This window comes from Cephus cinctus, unplaced genomic scaffold, assembly GCF_000341935.2.
Source record: "Cephus cinctus unplaced genomic scaffold, Ccin1 Ccin1_scaffold0422, whole genome shotgun sequence".
Lineage (NCBI taxonomy): Eukaryota > Metazoa > Arthropoda > Insecta > Hymenoptera > Cephidae > Cephus > Cephus cinctus.
Window position 1 is genome coordinate 221,503 of NW_014333105.1, and position 23,726 is coordinate 245,228.

Sequence of the window (23,726 nt, forward strand, 5' to 3'; positions counted from 1 at the left end):
GCATATCTTTCTTGTTGGATAGTCGGCCCTCGGTACCGCCATCATCACCACCACCACCACCACCACCGGCACCATCATCACCACTAGGACGACCATTAGCAGGAGAAGAAGCGTCCGTAGCATCAGTATCAAAATCGAGTCTGCTCTCAGCACAGTGTAACCGTGTTCATCCTTTTTTGTGATCCAAAGTGTCCTGGAGTGTTGAGTTCTGAAATTACATGAACATTTGATTAGTTGAAAACAAAGGGTGTGTTTGTGATGCTCATCCAAGGAGATAGAAATATTAATTGGAGATGAATTTTTGGACGGTGAGTAATTACATATGCGAAGCAGTAGGTATATGAGGCAGAGGGATATGGATTGATTCAAGTGATTAGATTGATTATGATGATAATCGATCTTGACCATGTGATCCATTAGGATGTTCAATTTGACCGAGTTTTTAAACTTTCTTTTGGATCGCGAATCGATGAATGGAGGTCGATTGTTTATCAGTGCCATTCTAATTTGATTAGAGTTATGATCTTGTGGACACACGTGGACATGAGCAGCATCTTCTGGTACGAACTCTCTTTGCTCACAGCCTACTTACCTACATTACACAACTTGCCTTGCATTACCTTGGCACGGCCGACCTTACCTTACCTTACCTTACGACGCGACTACTTCCTCGTCCTTTCCTATATTCTCTTGCCGGCATCTTCTACGGCCTCGCGAGTCTCAGCAATTGGCGCGCTCTCGATTCTCACAAGTTTCCGTTCTTACTTCTTCTCATCCTCGTTATCATCTCCCCACTTGGGAACTCATTCGCAATTCGAATAGAGAAACAAACGAATCTCACTCTCAGGCTACGTCAACGTCACGACCCGCTTAGTGTCAGACTGATGGCCCAAAGTACTTCCTTCAGATTATTTGGCTGAATTAATAGCATTCTTTTTTCTTTTCACTGTACAAAGTATCCTGGGAAAATTAAATACTGCAACAGCCCTTGGGAGCTTGAATATTCATCCTAAAAATGTTCTTTTTATTATTTCAAAAAGGACAAACTGTATACCCAAACTTATGAGATGAAACAAAAGATATAGATCCAGGTAATTGTTCTTTTAATGGAATCTTTTTTCTTTTTACGCTCCTCCTTCCCCTCTTTGTTTTCCTTCACTTTCTTGCAGTTGCCACGGTCACTTCCGGTTCCTATGGCGACACGGTCGCCTACTCCCATTCGGCTTCTGCTTCTACCGCTTTACGACTCCACCATATGTGCCGGCTGTATTTCGTGACGAGTCATAAATATATATATATATATACTTGTATAGTTGCATACTTGGCTTCAGAAGATCCTAATGGTACACTTAAAGAGCACGTTGCATTCACAAGATGCATTCTATCTAACTTGGTTAAATGTATGAGTGTCGCATGTTGTTTGATCTCGGGTTCATATTTAGGCCTCGTACTTCCGGATTCTGTGAAAAAATATATTAAAAGAATATAAATATAAAAAAAATTGATCCGTTGCTTCAGATGCATCCGTGCGTTTAGCGAAGAAGCGCATCACGGTAAATCAGAAAAATAATCTTATTATGAGTTTCGCGTACGCAGAGTTGAAAACAATTCTCACGGGTTCTAGAAGACGAGGTGTACGAGGAGGATCAGGAGTACGTAGTGAATGACGAGAATGAGGAGTGATCGTGACCCAGTTGGCGCGGGAGTAAAGTTATTGTTCATCTCCATCTCACTCGCTCTCATTCATTGGACGTCTAGTCCATCTCATTCCTACCTGTAGACTTCCACCACTATACGATACGGCAAACACGTGCGAAATGGCTGTGTCATTTCAGAACATACCGCTGCTGCTTTCGGTAGTGATACTATATCTGTTGCTGATTCTACAATTGGGTGACGCATCGAACTCGCCGATAGCAGCTAAGAGGATCGAATCCAGATTGAACCGTCAAAGCCGTCGGGCTTCGATCGATGACTACTTAACACCTCCAAGACCGAATGCACCGTATTCATCATATTCGAGTTACTCCACGTTACGTGGACCACACAGGAGACCTGTAAAAAGTAGACAATTATCATTTGGCTCCAGCGATTCAGCACCGGCTGAAGAACCGAGTTATATTTCGAGACTTGCTAGTTGGCTTAATCCATTTGGTGGTTCCCCAACGCCACCTCCACTACCAGACATTTCAATTCCGCTGCTAGGGTCGCCGAAGACGCCACCTCCATGGTCATCGTCCACGACAGGATTTCATGCGGGGTGAGCAAATTGTAGGGAAGTATATGGATGATGGGGTATGATGATTTTGATGATTACGCCGTAGGTATCCTCCTGCTGGACCTCCAAATGGTTACCCTAGACCACCACCTCCTCCTCAGGGTTCCAATGTCTACTTGCCAAGTAAAGGAAAGAATTGCAATCCATGCAACAATGTTCCATGGGTGCCTCTTCATGGGCATGATGACTCCTCCAGCACTTTTGCTGGTACAGGTTACTCCTCTATTCACCAGGACCTCAGGATACCGGATTTCACTTATGAACCACCTGTTCCTGCTCCACCAGCTGCCATCCCGAATCCTCTTCTTTATCCTGGACCAATGCCGCCTCTTTTTAAGGCACGGCCATTCGTGCCTACTTCGATACTTCCAACCCCACCACCTCAACCGCCGCAACACCTAGAACATCATGATTTTAATCAAGCATATGGCCCTGGACATATCGATGGTTCTGACCCTGTCTTTATTCACTCACCCGGAGACGACATCCTGCCACCTAGTTCAATTGGAGAAATTATTGAACCTCCAACTGGACCCACGTCGCATCACGATGAACCATCTTCCAGTGCTCCTTATCCTGGTATATCCACCGGAGTCAGTATTCAACAGTCCCATGAAATACACGAGGATCATAGTCAATCGATCGATCAGTCATCTTCGTCCTCATCTTCCTCATCCTGGTCCAGTTATTCCAGCGACGCACAACTGCCTCAATCCTCGCAGCCAACTGACCATCTTCCTAGTCTCAAGGAACAGGGAAAGGATGTTGACGTTGTAGCTAGTATAGCATCTAGCCAATCTATTTCTAGTATAGAACACCCAATACATTACGAGGAATCAGCAGTGATCGAAATCAATGAATCATCCGCTCAGCCAATCGGTTTGAATCCGCCGTTGGAAGAACCAGCCAATTCCTATGGAACTTCCGTTCTCCGGAGCAGCAATGCGAATGATTCATACGGATCGTCATCGATCGATACGGCGACTGTGCAGGAGGTCCAAGGAATAGATGATAAGGATGCTGATTATAACAGATCTAGCAATCTCGATGGTTCATCGCAAAATCACCATCTGGTGGATAGCTACCAGCATCAGATTGAAGAACAGACTGGAGAACAAGTTTCATTTAATAGCGAGAAGCATCTGAATAATTCGGAGAATTCTAAACCCGTTCTTGTTCCATATAAACCAAGCTCAGTCTATGTTCCTTATCCTCCATATCCTGCAGTTAGCGAAACCCAGCATTCACCAGATGCCACATACTCTGAACTAACGAGTACAGCTATCACTACGGAGGAACCATTCCTCGACGCTTTAATGAAGTCTTACAACAGTTTCAAGCGTGAAATGGCAGCAAAAGAGAATGATGAAAATTCAAGGTCAACAGGTGGCCTTAGTAGAAAGCAATTTGGATATGGAGCTGATGATACTTTATCAAGTCCGGCCCCATTGCCTGTTACCACCCCTTCGTCTGTATTGTCATACGTGACTACGCCATTGACTCCGGTCAAGAGGAACAAACAGGTAATTAGGAAGAAATAAAGATATTGATTTATGGAAAAAGAACAGTAAATTCTCTAATTATTGTCCTATTACGTTTTAGGTGCAGATAATCATTCCATATACGTCCCAGCATACGCCAAGGCCATTTGAGGATTCGAAGGCGTCGCTGGACATCAGTGATGACTGGAGTGGACGTGGTCCTCTGGAGCAACAAAATCAGCCTCGCAAGGCGCCTTCAGTTGATCTGACCTACAATAGAGGAAATCATCTTGGTCAGGAATCTCGTAGCCATGAGGTCGCTCTGGCACCACGTCCTCTAACGAGCATCTTAGCTAGAGAGACCGTGTCCAGGACTTCTGCTCCGGGAACAAAGACTGGCAACTCCATAGACGTGCTCCGACTACAGAAAAACATTGACAATTGGACGATTCAGGTATAACTTAACAGCAGTAGCACGCTTCCTTCACTTTCCCTAGCGACTCTCCCATTTTTCAATCGCTTTCTTAAACTACCTGATTTTCGACACTCGACTTTCTGCCATGCAGGAATATTCCCGAGGAATGACCTCGAGCACGGCTTTACCCAGCTCTTCGCATCCGTATCTTCAGCCCTCGAAAAAGATACCTGAAGAGTACCTGAGCACCAGCACTCAAGTACCAGCTACCCAAGAAGGAACGGAGGCTGACAATCATATTTTATCTGGATTTAATTTCAATGACTTTGATCACGAAGTATCCGCTAGCGATCAGGTGAATCGTGTTGGTAGCCCTGATGAGAGAAAATCAGCAGATGAAGATGCAGGCAGAGATGACTTCTGGGATAAACTCTCTGTATCCATTTCACCGCATAACAACGAACGTGTTTATGTAGTGACTCCTGTGTCCGTCGAGAATTTTGAACCAAGTACGAATGACTCGAAGATAAAATCAGAATCGAGGGAAGAAGAAGAGACCAAGAGTCTCGAGAAGGAAGCTCAGTGGACAGAAAAGGCGTATCAGGTTTTGCCACAGGCAGTTAACAGCCTGGCGACGGCGTCAACGGGACCTACAGAGGACAGACCACTCTGGGGAATCATGGAACACGAGGAATATACAAGAGTTACTAACAATACAACTGATGACCTTGGACGAACAATGCATCGATAATTCTTTATTGACTCTTCATCAACTGGTATCATCTTTACTCTTTATTTGCCAAGAAGAGTAATAATATGATGCCTCGCTAAAAAGACTATTTTAGGAATTAAGCATAGCTAATAAGATACTTAGGCTTCCATCTGTATTGATAATTACGATGAATTGTAATTTGATGAAGATTGTCAATTACCTCAGTAATCATTCGCTTACTTGTGGTATCCCAAAGTGAATACTGGCCAGCTGTTAATGTCTAAGTATAGGAAACTAAGGATCAACGTCATGTAATATAAGTAAAGAATACAGAACCTACTCATCTGAAGATAATCAGTTATCAGTACTCATTGTGGCATTCTTGGATGATAGCCAGACGTATAAGCAATGATGAATATCAACCAATTCCACTGATTTCGCCGATTTCACCGTATCAATCAAATGCGCAACGCACGCTGAAAGTTCAAAGTGAAGTGAGCCTTGCATGAATAGCTTGTACTCTTTCTGAATAACTTTAGTACACTGGCTGAATACTAATGTACCTAAATGTAGAAACGTTAGGCGTGAGTACTCACTTTTGATGACTGAGGGAAAATGAGAAATCCAATGACTGCAAGCTGGACTTCCAATGAGATTCAACTAGGGTCATTGTACCGTGTGTTTGCCTGAATTTGCATCAATTGGTTATATTTTATCCAGGCTATTCGTGTCCCAATGTACCTACGTCTTACACTGTGGACTGCTGACGTATGTAAAGGCAGAAGCAAAATGATAGAATGTTGACTGAGAGAGCCAAAGTCGTTATGGTACTTTATTGCTTAAGAATGATAAAAGTGTGAGTAACAGTGATACGATTGTTTTGGTAATATTAACCTGATTATGTGTTACTATATACGTGATGGTTTTATAGTAGATGCTTTTTGCGCTGGAAGGATGAATACCTAGAATCACGATAAAAAAATATAATTAAAGTCTTATTTTTTAGAGGAAATAATAGATAACAGTGGACGTTGTGCTCTAGATTTTATGATTGCTACGTACTTTTTCTAATTCTTGGTTGACTCTTTTCTTTGTATTTCATTCCTCTTTCGTCGTTTCAATCGATTGACTATACTAAGCTCTGTAATCCACATGGTGATGGTCAACAAGGTAAGACAGTTCAAAACAATAATACATATGATGTAACTGCCGGTTCTGTCCCTGATAACTCCTGGATTTGAAGGGATTTGAAAAAAATGAATAAAAATAAAAATACTACCGACAATACAGTAAGAAGGAATATTATAATAATAATAAAATTGCGTCAACATACCCAGAAATGGTCCAGCGCACAATAAAAATATTCCGTTAACAACCATTTGGATACCGGAAGCAGATGCTAATTTTTCGAATGGTACGTAAGAAGGAATTACCAAAATCATGTTAACGGAACGAATACCTTTTGCAACTCCAAGACCAATTGCCACCATGATTACCGAAGAGAATGAACTGGTAAGTATCAGTGCTGGAAGATAACAAGGTACTTGACCGCGTGAACTTCCAAGTGGCAAAGATTCATGAAGATGGAACAGTTGTTATATACTTGTTCGTGCAATCACCAGCAATACGAGACTGAAGAGGTACATGGTCCTGGAGGATTTGTTCAGCCATTCAGCCATGAAAGGTGAGACTCCACGAAAAACAAGGTCTACAGATGCAATTGTGCTCATCACTGCAGAAATTTGTACATCGCTGAATTGAAAATCTCTTAAGATTAATGGCGTCAGTTGTGAGAAATTAATTTCTGCAAAAATAGCTATAGACATGCCAAACATTAAATTTACATAAATTGGATCGCGCAGTAGATCCATATCGCAGATTATGACGATTCTGTTGATCAATTGGCGAAAGATTGACCCTTGCCTGTTAAAATGGAAAAATATGTGAGGACAGAAGCAATTGACATTTTAATATTTGACAGTCGCAAAATTACGCACTCATTTTTCTTTGGATCTTCTTCCTTCTCGTGTACCAATATCTTTTTTTCCTTTTTGTCTAATTGCTCTTCTTCCTCTTCGTCAGCCTCTTCAAGTGGTTCGACTAATGATTTTTTTTCCCCTAGCACACTAACACTATTATTTTTCTTCAAGCTAAAGCTCTTCTCCTTTTGAAGATCAGAACGGCTGTTGCCTTTTCCAAGTATTCTGGATGACGTGTCGTCGAAGATTTTGATGCTGCTACCAAGGTATATCGTATCGAGACTTTTTTCTGAAGCAAAAAGCCAATTATAATGGGGCACAAAAATTGGTATAGCTATTATTTGTCAAGAATAAACAAACCCGAATTCCACCAATGGTATGTGAATACCGATGGACTTGACGTTTCGCAAATGTCAGTCGGAGTAGCAGGTTGTTTATTTGGTTGACTGATGCTCCTTCGATAGGTCAGAAGGGATGAAGAGCAAGGAGATTCTGTCTCGATATCCGAATCTACAAATATCGATCACGACTAGTTCATCACGATTAGTTCATCAATAAGATTGCATCATAGATCTAAAACAAGATGATCCCAATGAAAATAGTACAAAGTACCTGAACGTGGTACAGTCATATGTGGCATAACACTGGTCGACTTCTTTCTTGGAAGTGGTGTCTCAAAACCATAAATACTTGCAGTTTCCACATCATGATCAATACTGCTCATGGTCAGGGTCCTTTTTCGACGTACCCCAATAACTTCAGCCGAGCCCGAGATATTTTCATTTTCAGTTTGCTCTAAAGCTCACGATGAAGAGATGCATCCATTGAAAAAAAAAAATACAAAAATTATTCTATTAAAATCATTGCCAGAAAGAAAATTAAATGAGAATCAAATTCACAGCAACAATTAATTTACCTTGTGTCATTTCATCCTCGAAGTATTTATCTTGATCCTCAGGTGGAATCAATTCCTGGGGCGTGGATGGTTCAACTGCTTTCTTGGCATGCCACTTCACGGGTTGCAGAAGCAATGCTCCAACTAGGGAGTGAAGACAGAAGCCACCCAGGATGAGCACAGCTCCCTGTTTTATTGAAATTAATAAAGTATTTTTAATATATGCAACTTTTATAATTATTTACCGAGGCACCGTAGATACCAAGAAGCAAAGTTATGACTTGGGGCATCACAATAGGACCCAGACCGGTGATAGTCATGCTTATGCCCGCAGCGCGATTTCTTTTTTGACGAAAATAAGTGTTGAGAGCCAGTGAAAACGATGACATTAAGAATCCTGTTCCAAGTGCTAAAAAAGGGTTTCACTGATATTCGTTGTTTAATAAAATTGTTAATTTTGCCTAAATAATCATTGCACTTACATGCCATAACGCCGTATGTAACAATGAAGCCAGTGAAGCTCGATGCGAAAAACGTAAGAATAATTCCAAGGCTATACGTCAGCGATCCAGCAATTGCTAGTTTTCTGTATCCATAAATTTGTAAAAAAACTCCATTCACCAGACCAAATATCATGCCGAATGCTGAGTTGATATTTATTATGGTAGCAGCTTCAGTCGCTGATATACCCTTACTGTCAAAAGTATCCTTGTAAAGCAATCCGAATCCTTGCATAATTGGAATTGTGACAATCTGCAAGGTGATAAGAGCGTGAGACAAGTTCATTTGTATCAAATTCTAATAATATTAAGAATAATACTTACATTACTTAATGCATAACCGATTACTACAAACCAACCCCAACCACCGTCGGGTGGCACTAATGTCACTTTTTCCTTCATAGTTCTTCAATCTTACCAATAGAATTTCCCAATATCACTACCGTTAATAAATAGTCTTTATTTTTTTTTGTTATTCAGCCGCGAAATATTTCGACATTTTTTCTTCTCCTTTGCCTTATCACTTTTTTGTTTTATTCCGTCTGCTATACCACCTGCATGTATTTCACTTTCACAGGCAAAAGCACTAACTGTTACGGAGCCAAGGGCAAGTCTCAGTATAATCGTATCGTGATCCACTTCTTGTGTTGACGATAGGACATTTTTTTCGTTCACTTTTATAGGACAAACACAGAAAAAGATAGGCTAGCTGCGAATGTGCAAGGTCCATCGTATCTCTGATAAACCATACGTCTAATCTAATCGATTACGTCGCATCTCGACACATTTTCTATCGACACTTATCTATTATTTCAGTAGCGAAGCGATCTTGCAGACATTAACAATTAGTGTGAAAACTACCATCGGTCTTTACTACAGGAAAACAAGGTGTTGTCTACAGCCTCATAGGCTTCTGCGATTTCAAATAAAGATCTAAACAGTTGTCACGCGTAACACAGAGACTGGATGGAATTTATGAAATTATGAAATTAATTGATGAAATGTTTTTATTGGAATGAAGAATGATCAGTATATACAAAGGATAAAAAAACTTTGTTCTACAATGGCTGTGACAATTAGAAAGATTTTTGAAGAGCGTCGTCACTCTTCAGGTTAACGTATAATATATGGGATACGATTAACATAATACTGTGATCTGTACGACCGAGTGAATATTGATATATTAATTACTCATGCTGGTATTCTCGTTACTTGGACTAAGATCAAAATGATTCAGTTGCTAAAGAAATATAAAAATTTAATTAATCAAGCCGATGACTTTGATTCCCATGAAGAATTTCGTTTTCGTCGTTTAGACAGATATTGCTCGAGAGTCCACGAGATGACAGTGAGGTAAGTGAAGATGTTCAGACAATGCAGCAGCACGCAGTAGCTCCCAGTTGCATCTCGAATCCCACCGACAATGGGACCAACTATTAGAAAGACAATTCCACTGGTTAACAGCTGAAGTCCAGTTGCAGCTGGAAGTCGTGACAAGGGAACGTGTGTAGGAATTACAAGCGCCATAAAGATGGTACGAAGTGCTTTTCCTACACCGATTAGTGCGCCTACTCCTAGGCTCGTGTAGTAACTGTGCTCATGTGCCAAAACTAAAACAACAGCATCTCATTTAATAGGATTCCTTAACAGACCAGTTTTAGGACAGATCAAAATTAATTCAGTCTTACTGATACGTCCTGCAGCCATAGTGCTGACTCCTACCAGGAAAAACGTTCTGTTTTCCCAGCCGACATAATTTGCGATGAAGGGAATTGTGATTCGAGTCGCCACGTCAACCCCAGCTAGGATTGACATCATCTGTGCCACTTCCGGTTTGCTAAAACCATACTCGCCAAGGATGAATGGCGTTAGCAAAGAGAAATTGATCTCGCTGAAATTTGCCAGAGTAATTCCCAGCATGAGATTTACGTAGACTTTGTCCTTGAGGAGGTCCAGGTCGAAGAATATGACTACGGCTAGGAAGACGCGTTTGTACCATGGACCAGAATAAAATTCTTCTTCCTGCAACCGTCGATCATTGATTACTTTTTTAGAACAAGAACACAATGGGATAAATGAGAATCTTCCTTTACTGCTATATTAAATTTATCCTCAGCAATCGGCACTGGGTTCGTCATCGTGGCTGATGTTGGTACAAGACGGTCTTGACTTATATGGATGCCGTTGGACTCGAAACACTGTGTCAATTTTTTTTTGACACATTCTTCGTTTTTGCAATTCTCATTACTGCATTCATCCTCCGGATGCTCGCAGGATTCCTTCAATATAATTAGAGGTGAATTGATGCTAGATTGAAGATTTGATATCTTCTTCTTCCAACCATCCGTTTCGCTGTTTTGTCTGGAATTTAGGTTCAAGTGGTATTAAAGTAATTTTTGAAAATTTTTGCAAATTTTTTTTTCAGTTTCTACCTGCTTAATGTCCTTATCGACGGACCTCTGCTCAAAGCTTTCATACTTGATTGTCTGCTCAGACTCACTGATGGATAACGACTCAAAGTTTTTTGAGAATTTTCTCTCATTATAGTTTTGCTCGAGGTCAACGATGCGTTCGATGCATTTTTGCGTGAGAACCTAAAAAAATGAATGTAAAAGAAAAACAACACAGATTTCATTGAAGAATTTATTTAAGAAATAATAACCAACCAGCCATCGTTTGCTCGAGACATCATTGGAGTCCCTGGACCAATTACGTCAATTCCAGATGCGCCAACTTCTTTATCCTCATAATAAAGATACTGACTACCAAATCTTTGACTCGAACGTCTCTCCTTAGTCAATGGTTTATTTTGATCAATGTTTTCTAAAGATTTACTGTAGGACTCATTGAGCAAAGCATCATTCGAGTTTGAGTTTTTATCTTTTTTCTTATCACACTCCTGAAGATGCTCGTCCTCCTCTAATACTGGTTTGCAAGTAGTACCCTATACGTGCACAAGAAGAAGACAATAAATATATATTACAAAAAAGAGAGATGAGAAGAGCAATTATCCAGTACCTACTGTAATTGCTTGCATCCACGACTTACGATCTTATCTCTCAAGAGTTCCTTATTGCTATCATTCTTTATTTTATTCTTCTTGACATGCCAGGACACAGGTTGGAGTAGTAAGGCACAAGCAACCGCATTAAACGCAATTCCTCCACAGATAAGAACGGTCCCTCTCACAGAATAAATTGGCAATAGAAGCGTGATAATCTGCAAGAACCAATAAAGATCAATAAAACGATCAGCTATATAAAATTATTCTTACATCGATGCAATAAGAAGGAAATGACTAACCTGTGGCATCAGTATGGGTCCCATGCCAGTACAAGTCCAACTGAGTCCAGTTGCTATTCTTCTCTTATCTCTAAAGTAAGTATTGAGCGCCAAAGCATTGGAGGACATCGTAATACCCGTTCCAGCACCTGACGAAAGAAGAGAAGAAAAAATAAATTCGATAAAGTCCCTAGCGCTTTACGGGTTCCAGACTATAACCAGACAATGAATATCGGCCACAGACTTACCATAGAGTATGGAAAAGAAAACGAGCAGGTCTCCGAAATTCTTCATTGTACAAAGTATGGTAATAGAAATGGTGCAGAGTAGGGCACCAGTCAAGGAAACTTGCCGGTAGCTAAACCTCCTGAAGAGCGGACCATTCGCCAGTCCTGAAATTGAGATTTAAGAGCGACTTCCTCCTCCGCCAAGACATTTTTGTCACGCTTACTCAAACGCTTCTTTATTCTCCTTCCTTTCGTCCAGCGAGATGCGAACGAGAAAAAAGACACGAGGGGAATAGAGGCAGTTGAAAAAAAAGGCAAGACAATTGAAGAGGACATTAAATCTTCATTGCAATTGGAAGAAGTCAAGTTTGATGACTCATCGGCTTACTGCGTCACGTGCGTTGTAGCTGCCACGTTATTCAGGACAAGAATAATTAATGATAATTGCCCAGTTGTCGCCTCTTGATCATTACTTCATTCTCAATATATGCATACCGTCTAGAAGTCGCGTACGTATCTGCCAGGAGTAAGGAATTTCCTGTTTATCAATATTTATTAATTTCCTCTCATCTCGCAGCGTTCATGAATTCACGAACGATTCGTTCGAAGCACTTGGTGCGTTGGACGTGTTAATAGTTTAGCCGATTACAGAATCCTTGCAACGGCTAATTAACCAAATTGAAAGGCACGCGCTCTTCGAGATATCCAACCGTGGACGTTATTACGTAAGAATCGTGGAATACGTTAGCCGTAGTCATGTGCTTCGGATATAAAAGTATAGTGATCGCGATATCGCGTACAAGTGCCACGATAACGATATGGTTATATACGACTGATATGCGATCACTCAATTGGCTTAGTTTTTGAGTGACCAAAACTGTGCTGGACGTCAGACAAAACGATAGAGCAAGGTTATCGCCGACTCAGCAATCCTTCCGTACCGTTTCTGGCGTCTACTGCTGGCTCTTGAGTGTAAAACAAGGGGAGCATGAAAGTGAAGAGAAGACCAAGAACAGATGACGAAGAGCGAGAAATTGGTAGATGAACTTTCAGCAACTGGTTTTCTTCGGTCGTTTTCCGATGACAGTACGTCGCATCTATACTCATGAGGTCGGCTCTGCTGTCTTTTGGGACAGTGCTTCGATAAGAATGAGACCTGATAGGCGATAACGATAAAGAAGAAAGAGTAAGAGGGCAAAGAAAAAGAGGAATTCAAGATAAAATCTAGTGTCAAATAAATATTTGTTTATCGATTTCGTCCTCGTAAAACAACGCGATACTTTATCATTGGCCTAGCCCTGTTTTATATTCCATCTGAATTCGCAACTTCCACACTCATCTTTATGTTTCTGTTGATCGTTACCCGGAAACTCTCGTACTCGATTTGACTTGACTCTTACCTTGCTTCATTTCGCCATACCTAAAGCCACGGTTTACCATACCGATAAGACGATACTTACCTATGCACGCGGTTACCGCACTGTTCACATTGATTAGCGTCGTAGTCTCCGACGATGTTATTTCCAGCTCCATAAATTTGTCCCTGAAGATCAGTCCGAAGGACTGTAATACCGGCAAGATGCAAAACTGCAAGAGACGCGATCGTACGCTCGTGAGTCGCTTGCAACCATTCATAGTTTTGCCGACGAGGAAGTGCGTCCATTTTTTTTTCTTCTCGAGGCTAAAAAACGATTATTCAGATAATAAAGCTTACGTTCGAAAATCCAGCAGCCATAACGATCATCCAGCCCCAACCTCCGTCCGGAGGTACGAATTCATTCTTCATTCTTTTATCCTCTTGATCTTCAATATCTTCACTTTCATTCATCCGATGCTCCACTTCCTCCTCGCACTTCTGCTCCAGCATCCTCTTCCTCTCTTGAGCGTCTTCGCTCTTGGGATCTTTGTCCGACCTTATCTTCTCGCTTCCTCTCATGTTTGATCCACCTCCTCATCCACCCATGTAACTTACGCCCACTTTAACAGTCACCGATTATTGTTTAAAAGTTTTATTTGAATCATTAACTGATATTTACTAATTGGCATATAAGAGCGAGTAAAATAACGAGTAAAAATACTAAGGCCGAACGATAAGCGACAACTCGACGCACGACGTCGAGACGCGCCACTCGCGAGTATAGGATTATGTGTGGGTCGTCCACGTACGAGAATGAGTAGACAGCGCGTTTCTGGTAATCTCCATGCGTCTGTCCGTCCCTGGGACTATGTGCCAGCCACCGTCGATCATGCAGCAAATGTGGGGATTGTTATATCTAGACCAATTATTATTATTTCAACCACTGCGTGGCTATCTTATCTGCTATATAGCTCTATTAATTGTCCTTTTTTTACTCGTGCAACTGAGTCATCGTCCAAAGTAATTTTTATTTGATCGCTTCACATTCGAATAAAAACGCAAGACTCTTGTAATACAATGATGATCAACACTTGTAACTCATTGGCAGTATGCCAATAGATCGTGCCGATTGGCTTCACTGAGATTGTGAATTAACTAATGTTAAGTTCTCATAAGTTTGCTCGTGAGCAAAGGTTCAAGAATGCAATGGCGAAATCGTGCAAATAATATTCCACTTGACAAATGGATTGCTTCATCAATCATATAAAACTAAGGTGTCCTGGCATCGGAGGGAATCTTATTTTTGTAATTATCATAGTAGGTTATGGGCTGTAAGCCATGCGGATATTATTTTTCACGTTTCTTACACATGTATAAAATATTTTTTGTATTGCACGTGGTATACGTAAGTAATAAAAACACTGTTATTGGTAACTCCTTAAAGTTTTTTTGGTATGTATCGTTTTAATGGCTGACTTTATAAAAAAACATCATTTTCTTATGTATAAAAAAGATTGATAGTTAATTGATTGTATATCCCTGAGTGAGGTTCCGTTGTAAAGTCAAGGTAACTTCCTCTTCGATAGAATTATATGGATGGCTCAGATGTTTTCTTCAAGACCTACAGAAAGTCTCAGTCAACCATAAGGCAACGCATGTTAGACTGAGGGCTGAGGTGAAATGCAAAGCATATACGTAACTGCCGGTCAGGTCATGGACCAATCCTGATAAAAAGAAAGATTCGTTATTTATTTACGTTAAAAAAGCTTGCTAATTATTTTACCTATGAGCGGTCCCAGAGTTATTGAGAGAATTCCATTTGCAACCATAAGTAGGCCGGATGCTGCGGGCAATCTTTCTAACGGTACACAGTCTGGTATAACCAGAGATTGAAAAACGGCTTTAGTCCCTTTAGCCAATCCAAAAAGTACTGATAAGGCCAATATGGCGCCGTATGTGTCCTTGAAGGCTAAGAGAACTGGTGAATGGGAAAACAAATTAGAAAAAATGATTTGAGCATTGTAAGTCGAGGTAACCAGGAACTTACGTATTCTGGCCAGACTGGAACCGACGAGGGAGATCAGGTACATGTACCTGGACGTCCAGCCTGCTTTGTGAGCAATAATTGGAATGCAAAGTCTACCTACGATATCAGCAATTCCTTGTACTGATATCACTTGTGCCACTGCTTCCTTCTCTAGAGTTGCCCAATCACTCAGGATAATTGGAATCATCATATTGAAGTTGAGCTCCGACGTGAAAGATATACTCATCCCTGTCAAAGATTTCTTTACTCTCTGTCATTAAGTTTGATCGACTGATGAAATAATGTTTTCTTTGAGCCTCTCGGCCATCAGCGCTTACCCAGCACTGCAATTAAATAATGGCTGTCTCGCAACAGATCTAAATCTAAGCCCTTTGCACACTTCGAGACGACGCTTCTCTTCATCTTCATTTTCTCTTCTCGGGGCTCCTCGCTCTTCAAGAACAGCATTAATTCTTCTGATGCAGTATCTTCTTTGGTCGAGTCCAATTGCTTTAGATAGTTTCTTGGTCCCTTAGCATTGTTATGATTAACAGTATCATTGGTGACTGCGACAGTCAATTTGTCTTTACTATCATTTTTTACGTTGTCATCATTGGCAATGGTAGACGAAGTTTCCACTGATAATTTCTGTAAGACCACGTCCGTGGTCTCTGGTAAGATTGAAAGAAAAGGTCATCCTTGGTACAGAAATTAGATCTTAACAATCAAAAAACAAAAGAATACATTACCTCTTCTTTTCTAAAACTCCTAAGAAGAGAAGCTCCAATAAAGGCATGAGTGCTGATACCAGCAAGGATTATAAGTGTTCCTGTAGTGCCGTGATTGTCAAGAAGCTTCACAATAAAAAGCGGCATTATTATTGGTCCCAGACCCGTCAACGTGACAGATATTGCCATAGCGATTTTACGCTTCTCCCTGAAGTAAGTGTTCAGTGATAAGCTCGTTGCTGGATAGATGATTCCTTGACCGACACCTATAAAATGTCAAAGAAGGATTAAAAAGTTCTAACGCCCAATTAACGATCAACGTACCGATCAAAAAACAATAGGCAATAATAAAAGTCAACAGAGAGTCAGCGATCGCAGTGAAGAGTATTCCTGCGACTATAATGACACTACCAAGATAGGCAGCACACCTCCAAGATAAGCGTCTCATCATTGGTCCACTTATTAATCCCATACTGCACATGATTGTCGAATTTAAATGTATTATTAGCGACGTTTGGGTCGTGCTGATTTCCAGTTCACTCAAACGATTTCTAAATATAAATCCAAACAGTTGCTGGATAGGAAGTACAGACATCTGCAAAATAATATATTGTTTTAATATATAAAAAATATATCTTTGTAACGTCATTTAAATAGCAACCATGTCACAGTCTCACTACAAACACACTGTTTCAATCAATGACACACAATTGAGGAGTCAGCACACTGTGTAAAAAGGGACTCACGTTGATGATGGCAACACTGGCAAGGATGATCCAGGCCCAGCCTTCATCCGGAGTATCCCTCAGCTTCCCGTTCGTCATAACGTTGAAGCTTGATGATTTTAAACGTCAAGCCTGATGTCGTTCAACTCTTAAGAACACTTGAGAACTACAGTCGTCTAGCACTGTTGAACGTGAACGAGTAAGTGATTACAAAAATTGCTGCCACGTTAACGATGACGTTGTCAACAATATTGACTATGATAATTACAGTTAATAAAGGAAATGCCTACGCCCCGATTTGAACGCTAAAGAAATTCCTCACGGTAAGAACTTACTCACGCTTGAACATTGATAAGATATCAGATATCAGGACACCTTTTGTGTTTCAGTAATTAGTATTATTTATTTTTAGTTATCTTAACGAATAAGTCAGACACGCTTAGTCTCGTCAACAATGTTTTTATTGTTCATCAATCATAGTTTCTCTTGCTCTGTCATCGTTGTTTCTTCGAACAATTCTTTACCGTTCTAGCTGTCGTTTGTTCTAGAGAATTTATAGTTTTTCTTTTTAATTATTTTATCGCCCTCCTCGTTAGACACTATCGTACCGGAGTCCCACGTTTTATATCGCACTCACTCTATCTGGCATACGTGCTTTTAGTTTCCATTTAATGGTAAGGCAGCTGGGTTAAAGGTTCATACTATATTTACGTATTCACTGAAGTGACGTGTACAAGACAAACAATATGCATCGAATGAATCCTTACTCATGGGCCTCATGGCTGACTAAAGTCACGAGCTGTGAACACTACGAGAATAGGTCATCCAAATACATACAGCCTACACTACGGGCTATGAACCTCCCACCAGGCGTGCTCCGTGGATCAGAAACGATAGTGAGTTTCATAAGTTACGTGACGTCTACAGCGCGATACATTTTTAACGAACTGATCAGATTGTACAGTGGTCATACGATCGATTCAACGTTAAGAACGCCGGTAAGGTATCTTGAGAATAGAGAAAGCTCCGGACGTTCGGATTCTTAATTTTCCTATATCTCTCGCGAGTACGAGAGAGAGGCCGTTATGGGGATTTACGTGCGTGAGACAAGGACAGACGTATCCGGTGGCACGAAGTTAATAAATACCTGACTGAATTGGCTCGTTTATAAATGTCACTTTAAACAGCTGTTATTCTTTAATCGAATATACGTATGTATCTGAGATTTCTTTAAATTATATTCTTACACAATTGTTGTTTTGCTGGAGTTACTTTTGGAGTTACAAATATTCATAAGCCGGGTGTGTCATTAATGTTTTTTTCTTTGTTCGCTCAACGTATTACATTGTATTGCTGATTCCAGCTAATTTTTAAGATTATTATATAATTTTAGAAATTTCGGGCTCGCAGACTATACACTGTTATTATAATTCCACGTCACACTGTACCGATCACGTGTTCACTATCGTTCATTCAACCGTTCGTCGATACTGTACGTACGAACGACTGTCTGCGTTCTCTACGGTGTGAAAGCAGCCTCTGTTCTCATTGGGTCCAATCTTAACGTAATCGTTGCGTAACATGTACCGTGCATGCGCGCCTGTACGTATGGTTCCAATTGCAGGAGCATGCGTATACGTAAGAAAGTGATAAGGAGGACGATGCGGAGAAGAAGCGAAAATCAATGTAACTTCATTCTTCTCAATAAATAGTAATGTATTGGCGGGCCTATATACTGTTTTATCGGTTCACCTATTGTAATAAGGCTCAGTATACTTTTCTGTTATAACTGGTCAAGGACGAAAGTGAAATTATGCGTTTTCGAATGAATTGATAATTAAATCTTTGATTCAGACTTCTTGGGATTTGCAATAATGTTGGGGCTGCTCTCCAAGGTCTTCCTCGTGCGAATCCACTTCAGGGCGAACTCGACGCTCCAAGAGAAGAAGCAGATGAAGACCAATCCAGTCGTTGTGTGACTACACGCCTTGTAACTTCCGGTGTAGTCTCTGACGAAACCTATGAAATTATTAAAAGGCTTTGTTACTTAAACTGATAAGAGAAAAATTTACTATGAAGAAACTCCGTATACACATAATACTCATACTTGTGGCAGTTTTTGAATAACGTGTTTACGAAACTTTGTTGTTTAACAGTTAGAGACTCTTGAAATGATTTCGTTGATCCTCAATTGCCCAGTAGATATGCTTCGATTTTGTGATATCTTTGATAAGATATTGAAGTCGTTAGGTAAGACTTACCAATAAGTGGTCCTAAGATCGTTACAAAGACGCCTTTCGACACCATGAATATACTGAAGGCAGCTGGCAATTTGTCCAGGGTGACATTTTCGGAAACCGACAGGTTCATGTTAACCAGAGTAGCGCCACGTAAAAATCCAATTACCACCAGCATGACCGTCAGCATTGGGCCTTTCGTCTGCTCGACGAACACTTGTCAGAAAACAAATAAAAGCAACAAGAGACAGAGTGTCTGCGTCATAAACAGAGTTTTGATAACTTTGAGGTACGTTGCTAAAAAAATAAACTAGGCCAGAATACTAACCGGATCGGCTGATACTAACGAGCATGGAACAGATCCAGAAGAGGGTCCTCTTCTTAAATTGGAATTTGTCACACACTGGGGGCAAAATCAAACGCGCCACGATATCAGCAAAAAAGATGATCGATAGGCAGTAGGCACTATTTTCCCTGCTCATTCCTTTATGAAATGAAATTAAAAATGTTAATAATTTATACCGCTCGTGTAACTGTACTGCTACGTACGACTGTGTACTTGCCTATACTCAATAAGAAAAATGTTGTCATCGTTTTGAAATTATTTTCAGATACATAGAACAAGCTGAGCCCGATAATGATATTCAAATAAACATAATCCTTGAGGAGTTCGAGATCAAAGAAATTGACGATGCGTCGTAGAACCGTAATTTTCTTTTCCTTTGACGATTCATCTTCTTCAACGTTTTCACCCCTCTCGTGTATCTCTGACAGCTTTGCGTCCGATGCGGGAATGCAATTGATATCCAGAATAGACGTCACAGAGCTTAAGCTTGCAGCGCTCTCTCGTCGTCGTCTTTTAATATCCAAATTGATCTCCTCAGAAACAATGGTTCGTGATACGAAGGTTGTTCTCAATTCCATTTCCGTTTCCGTTGTTTTGTTATTTCCGGTGCTTCCATTTTGTTCCAGCAACACTTCGTTCTCAGGCAAAGCTGGTGGCTGTGGAGAAAATGTAACTCGACAATATTTTTCCACAACAACAGTGTATAATATGTACCCCTTCTGACGGTGCTTTCTTCATATGATTCTCGACTGGTTGAAAAAGAATGGCACCAACGATAGAATGAAGAGCCAGTCCTCCGATTATCAAGGTTGATCCTCTGAACCCATATAAGTTTAGGAGACCGTGGACGATCTATACTAGACAGACAGTCCAGGATACCAAGAGACAGATGAAAATAGACAATTAAATATTGCATAATAATCTGTGATATAGTACCTGCGGCATGAGCATCAGACCAATAGCAGTTCCTGACATGGACATTCCAACTGCTTGACCACGTTTCTTCTGGAAGTAATTGTTGAGAGCGACGAAGGCTGCAGCTGTCGCAAATCCCGTGCCGAATCCTATCGACAAATTTAAACTTATGAATATAGTAAATAGACGGTAAATATAACCCACTGGGTTCGCCTAATCGACATAAACGACTGACGTCACTCACCTCCTAAAATGCTGTACGTGCAAATTATATAAAACATGCTATTGGCTTGGGACGTGAGGATGAGTCCGGTACAGCTGAGAAGAGCTCCAAAGATAGCAACTTTTCTATAGGTATATCTTTTTATCAACGGCGCTACGAATAATCCTGATCAATAACAAAACGACGATTAAGGTGAAGATATTAAATTAATAATGACAAAGTTTTCTTTCATCTTTTTTTTTTCTAGTCTTTGCTCGGCTACCTTGTCTACCTTTCACCTACCAACCTGAGAAGTTAAGGTTCGACTCCATGAGGCTTGTAATAAATAAAGCTCCGGTGGAATCAATTTTGAGGTCTTTTAGGAGGTCGTGAAAGAGAAGACCAAAGCACGGGTCCAGAGAGCGTAAGCTGAACTGAAAGTTAAAACAGTCTTGTTATGCGACTCTGAGAAATTTAATAGATAAATAATAAATACCGTAATTAAACCGCTACCAAGGCAGACAAACCAGCTCCATCCTCCATCAGGTGCAATCACTTTTCGTGTATGATCTTTCATGTTGTTTCAGACTCGCAGAATCGACAGTAATAGAAGTCAAAAGTACTCCTCGAGTATCCACGTGGTCCAAGTTCACAAAATTCGGTTGGTCAACCCACTGAATCAGTAAATTGGAAAATCTTCGAGTCACATGCGTCCAGTCACAAAGTCAACGACGAATTGATTGATCAGTTCTCAACAGCTGACCAAGAACACTCTGCAAAATTATCCCGTTTGCTGACCAGTTTTTATAGACTTATTACACTAGCAATACGAGAGATACGTAATCTATTAGCCTATCGAGTTTTATCTGGCCCAGGCGGAGGACTGATGGTCTTCAAATTTTCAGGTTTTTCTTTCTTAATGATAACTATGATAAGTCATTGATATTTCTACAATTACCTCTGGCTATTAAATGAATTATATTAGTAGTATAACAAGGGCGGGGGAGGGATTCTGGATGAAGATTCCTGCACTGATATTTACCGACACTTCGAGACACTTCGAAGGTTCGCATCCGTGCTAAATCAACGTCATGCCCCCTCCCCCCCTCGATTTCGCAGAGTGACGTCACGAGATTGGCCGATTCCACGAATCGGAGGCTGATTCTAGGAATGTTGCGTAGATATAATTCGTAAAATTCTTGGAATCCTACGTAACATTCCTTGAATCAGCCTATATATATTGAGATTATTTGTGATTTTCTAGGAACAGGAATCGCGAGACTCTTTGAGGGGTTTGTGCATTGGGCAGGCGTCTTGATAGGAAAGAAGACTTGATTTTAAAATTAATTAATCGTAATATATTGTTCCATAAATTACATACTAGAAAGTCACTTAATTTCTATCTCACTCTCTCACGCAGTCCTGTAATTGTGTACAGTTATTGTTATTGTACCGCAGACGACAAGAAGTGTATCTCTCTATCGTTTACTTTTTCTAGTCCCTCGGGGAGGGAAAGAGAAGGCTGGAGCTACGATACAGCAGATTGCACAATGCGTCCAATGACTGTAGGCCAGCCAATGGTAGGGATGGTAACTGATGACGATAATGGTCCATCAGAACCCCACAGATGATCAGAATTAGGAAGGTTTGGACTCCGACAGCTACTGATCAGAATGACACTGGGAGCCCGGTCTTTTTAGCTGGGTTTGCGAGGTAGGTCAGCACTCCTGACTATTCTATTACAAGAACGACGCGGACGTGTTTGGGATGCCCTTCCGGATACTAAGGGGTATCGCAGTGGTTCCTGAGACCTGATGAGGACTGGGGGGAGCTCAGAGAGCTAATCACGATGACCTTGGGAGCTGAGCTTCAGGGATTGGTCTTTGCTCGATTTCCGGCAACGCTGGCACAATGACTTTGCTGCAGAAGATCTACAGGGATTGCAGGCTTCCTGATACAGAGACGAGGCACAAGGCACCCTGAGACCGAGAATTGCCAAGGATCAATTCCCACAGCTTCTAGTACAATACTGTTCACTGGTTTGCTCTGGAATGCAGGATAGCTTCCTTAATTGATTTCTGGAAATTATACTACCCAAGTCCTTTACTGCTTCTTGTCGTCTTTCGGTGTACACTTTGTCGCTCTGGTCGACCAATGCGAGTGATCCCCGTCGAGGAATCCGCTGCTTGTATCCTCGGAAGGAATACGTTACTTTTAGCGAGGATAACGATTTTTCGTTTAATATTTGATTTGACACTTTAATTTGTCTAGTAGTATTAGCGGTTTCTTCAAGTACCGGTTCAACTGGTCTTTCTACTGTGCTTAACGCGTGCCGGTTAATAGGCGCTGGGCACTTGTTCGTTTCGATTCCAGTCGTATGACGGGTTCTTGTATTCATGGAATATCAAAAATAACGATCTATAATATTATTTCCTCTTGATTTTCCCTGTGACTAATTTCAAGGGAGTTATGTAATATTAGGGATTTGAAGGTCCTATTTTTTTCTTTCCTTTATCGGCGTCGCTGTTAGAGCCCGATATGAATTTTGAGGAATTTCAGGATTCGAGGAGTTCTCTCAGATACAGTTATGCAGATCCACAGTATGCTATGCACTCTTACGTGGGGCTCTTGACGTGTCCATCATCGAGAAAGGTGGAAGGAAAGGGGCTAGGGGGCATAAGAGCGGAACGTTACAATACATATATATATGTGGATTTTTCATTCGAAATTAGGACCACCAGACGCTTTCACTAAGCCGTGTTTGTAGGTTAGGTTGCACTTCCGCATAAAAATGTTTTTTTCAAAATCACACACACCATTCGGGAACAACTGTTGCGATCACGGTTCAGGCACAGTACGAACATCGAGAAATACTCGGACCCTGCCTCGCGGTCCGTAACTGGCAATAAACAAAAAGTTAGTACATCAGTCACGAAAATATTTCAGTTGAGTCCACGTACTTGAACTCTGAATTCATATGCTCATACTAATGAATCCCCACTGTCGATACCGGCAAATGCGCAGCTATCCCGTCCACATTTTCAACACCGTCAACAACTGAAGATACGAGTGACGTCATTGTTTTTCACTATGGTATCCATGTGTTTCTTATCTCCCACTTTCTCTCTTGCTCCAATCTCCATTTTCTCTTTGAATATCGTCCCTGATAACTGTCCGTCCCGTTTTACAACTCCCACTTGCTCGTTCGCGAATCTCCACGTTTGAATGGACACGAGTCGCTCGTTTCGTATTTACGGATAAAAATATAAAGTGATAAAAAAATTGATAGTTGCTCTGACCTCGAGTAGTATGCCAGTATTTGATAATATGTTTGACATAAAAACGTACATAGAATTAGTCATAGTCTAGTTAATAAAATGTATCTACTTAGCCGAGGCAGTTGCTGTAACAATTAGCGTCA

General features: G+C 40.8%; 4 protein-coding genes across 11 annotated transcripts; 1 reads left to right on the forward strand and 3 right to left on the reverse strand.

Moving 5' to 3' along the window:
- The first annotated feature begins 183 nt into the window (after window positions 1-183).
- LOC107267622 (serine-rich adhesin for platelets) lies at window positions 184-5,235 on the forward strand. 2 transcript variants are annotated; one of them, XM_015739568.2, is made up of 5 exons: window positions 184-308; window positions 1,836-2,260; window positions 2,325-3,801; window positions 3,881-4,213; window positions 4,326-5,235. In XM_015739568.2, the coding sequence occupies exons 1-5, from the start codon at window positions 294-296 to the stop codon at window positions 4,923-4,925; spliced, it is 2,850 nt and encodes a 949-aa protein (XP_015595054.1). In that variant the 5' UTR covers window positions 184-293; the 3' UTR covers window positions 4,926-5,235. The 2 variants fall into 2 exon arrangements, with proteins under 2 accessions (XP_015595054.1, XP_024940730.1); XM_025084962.1 differs by lacking the exon at window positions 184-308 and having other exon boundaries at window positions 1,791-2,260.
- LOC107267623 lies at window positions 5,231-9,417 on the reverse strand. 3 transcript variants are annotated; one of them, XR_003059626.1, is made up of 12 exons: window positions 8,585-9,417; window positions 8,243-8,513; window positions 8,006-8,169; window positions 7,782-7,947; window positions 7,478-7,660; window positions 7,226-7,375; window positions 6,884-7,154; window positions 6,490-6,809; window positions 5,949-6,411; window positions 5,781-5,848; window positions 5,483-5,649; window positions 5,231-5,362 (listed from the first exon to the last, which is right to left on the reverse strand). XR_003059626.1 is itself a non-coding variant. In XM_015739570.2 (11 exons), exons 1-10 carry the CDS (start codon window positions 8,660-8,662, stop codon window positions 5,954-5,956), a joined length of 1,959 nt encoding a protein of 652 aa, XP_015595056.1. In that variant the 5' UTR covers window positions 8,663-9,417; the 3' UTR covers window positions 5,705-5,848; window positions 5,949-5,953. The 3 variants fall into 3 exon arrangements, 2 of the variants coding, with proteins under 2 accessions (XP_015595056.1, XP_015595055.1); XM_015739570.2 differs by lacking the exons at window positions 5,231-5,362; window positions 5,483-5,649 and having other exon boundaries at window positions 5,705-5,848; window positions 5,949-6,117; window positions 6,220-6,411; XM_015739569.2 differs by lacking the exons at window positions 5,231-5,362; window positions 5,483-5,649 and having other exon boundaries at window positions 5,705-5,848.
- Window positions 9,397-23,477, reverse strand: LOC107267613. The gene is made up of 25 exons (XM_025084982.1): window positions 20,802-23,477; window positions 20,613-20,739; window positions 20,348-20,491; window positions 20,125-20,252; window positions 19,903-20,040; window positions 19,406-19,844; window positions 19,171-19,326; window positions 18,867-19,058; window positions 18,444-18,624; window positions 16,627-16,714; window positions 16,205-16,475; window positions 15,902-16,146; window positions 15,491-15,800; window positions 15,174-15,401; window positions 14,910-15,104; window positions 13,484-13,722; window positions 13,230-13,356; window positions 11,791-11,934; window positions 11,564-11,691; window positions 11,309-11,479; window positions 10,927-11,204; window positions 10,693-10,854; window positions 10,354-10,621; window positions 9,949-10,282; window positions 9,397-9,870 (listed from the first exon to the last, which is right to left on the reverse strand). Exons 1-25 carry the CDS (start codon window positions 20,880-20,882, stop codon window positions 9,527-9,529), a joined length of 5,118 nt encoding a protein of 1,705 aa, XP_024940750.1. The 5' UTR covers window positions 20,883-23,477; the 3' UTR covers window positions 9,397-9,526.
- LOC107267627 (monocarboxylate transporter 9-like) lies at window positions 14,570-18,442 on the reverse strand. 5 transcript variants are annotated; one of them, XM_025084978.1, is made up of 8 exons: window positions 17,853-18,442; window positions 16,627-16,787; window positions 16,205-16,475; window positions 15,902-16,146; window positions 15,491-15,821; window positions 15,174-15,401; window positions 14,910-15,104; window positions 14,570-14,850 (listed from the first exon to the last, which is right to left on the reverse strand). In XM_025084978.1, the coding sequence occupies exons 2-8, from the start codon at window positions 16,702-16,704 to the stop codon at window positions 14,741-14,743; spliced, it is 1,458 nt and encodes a 485-aa protein (XP_024940746.1). In that variant the 5' UTR covers window positions 16,705-16,787; window positions 17,853-18,442; the 3' UTR covers window positions 14,570-14,740. The 5 variants fall into 5 exon arrangements, with proteins under 5 accessions (XP_024940746.1, XP_015595062.1, XP_024940745.1 ...); XM_015739576.2 differs by having other exon boundaries at window positions 17,753-18,442; XM_025084977.1 differs by having other exon boundaries at window positions 17,373-18,442.
- Window positions 23,478-23,726: the final 249 nt, after the last annotated feature.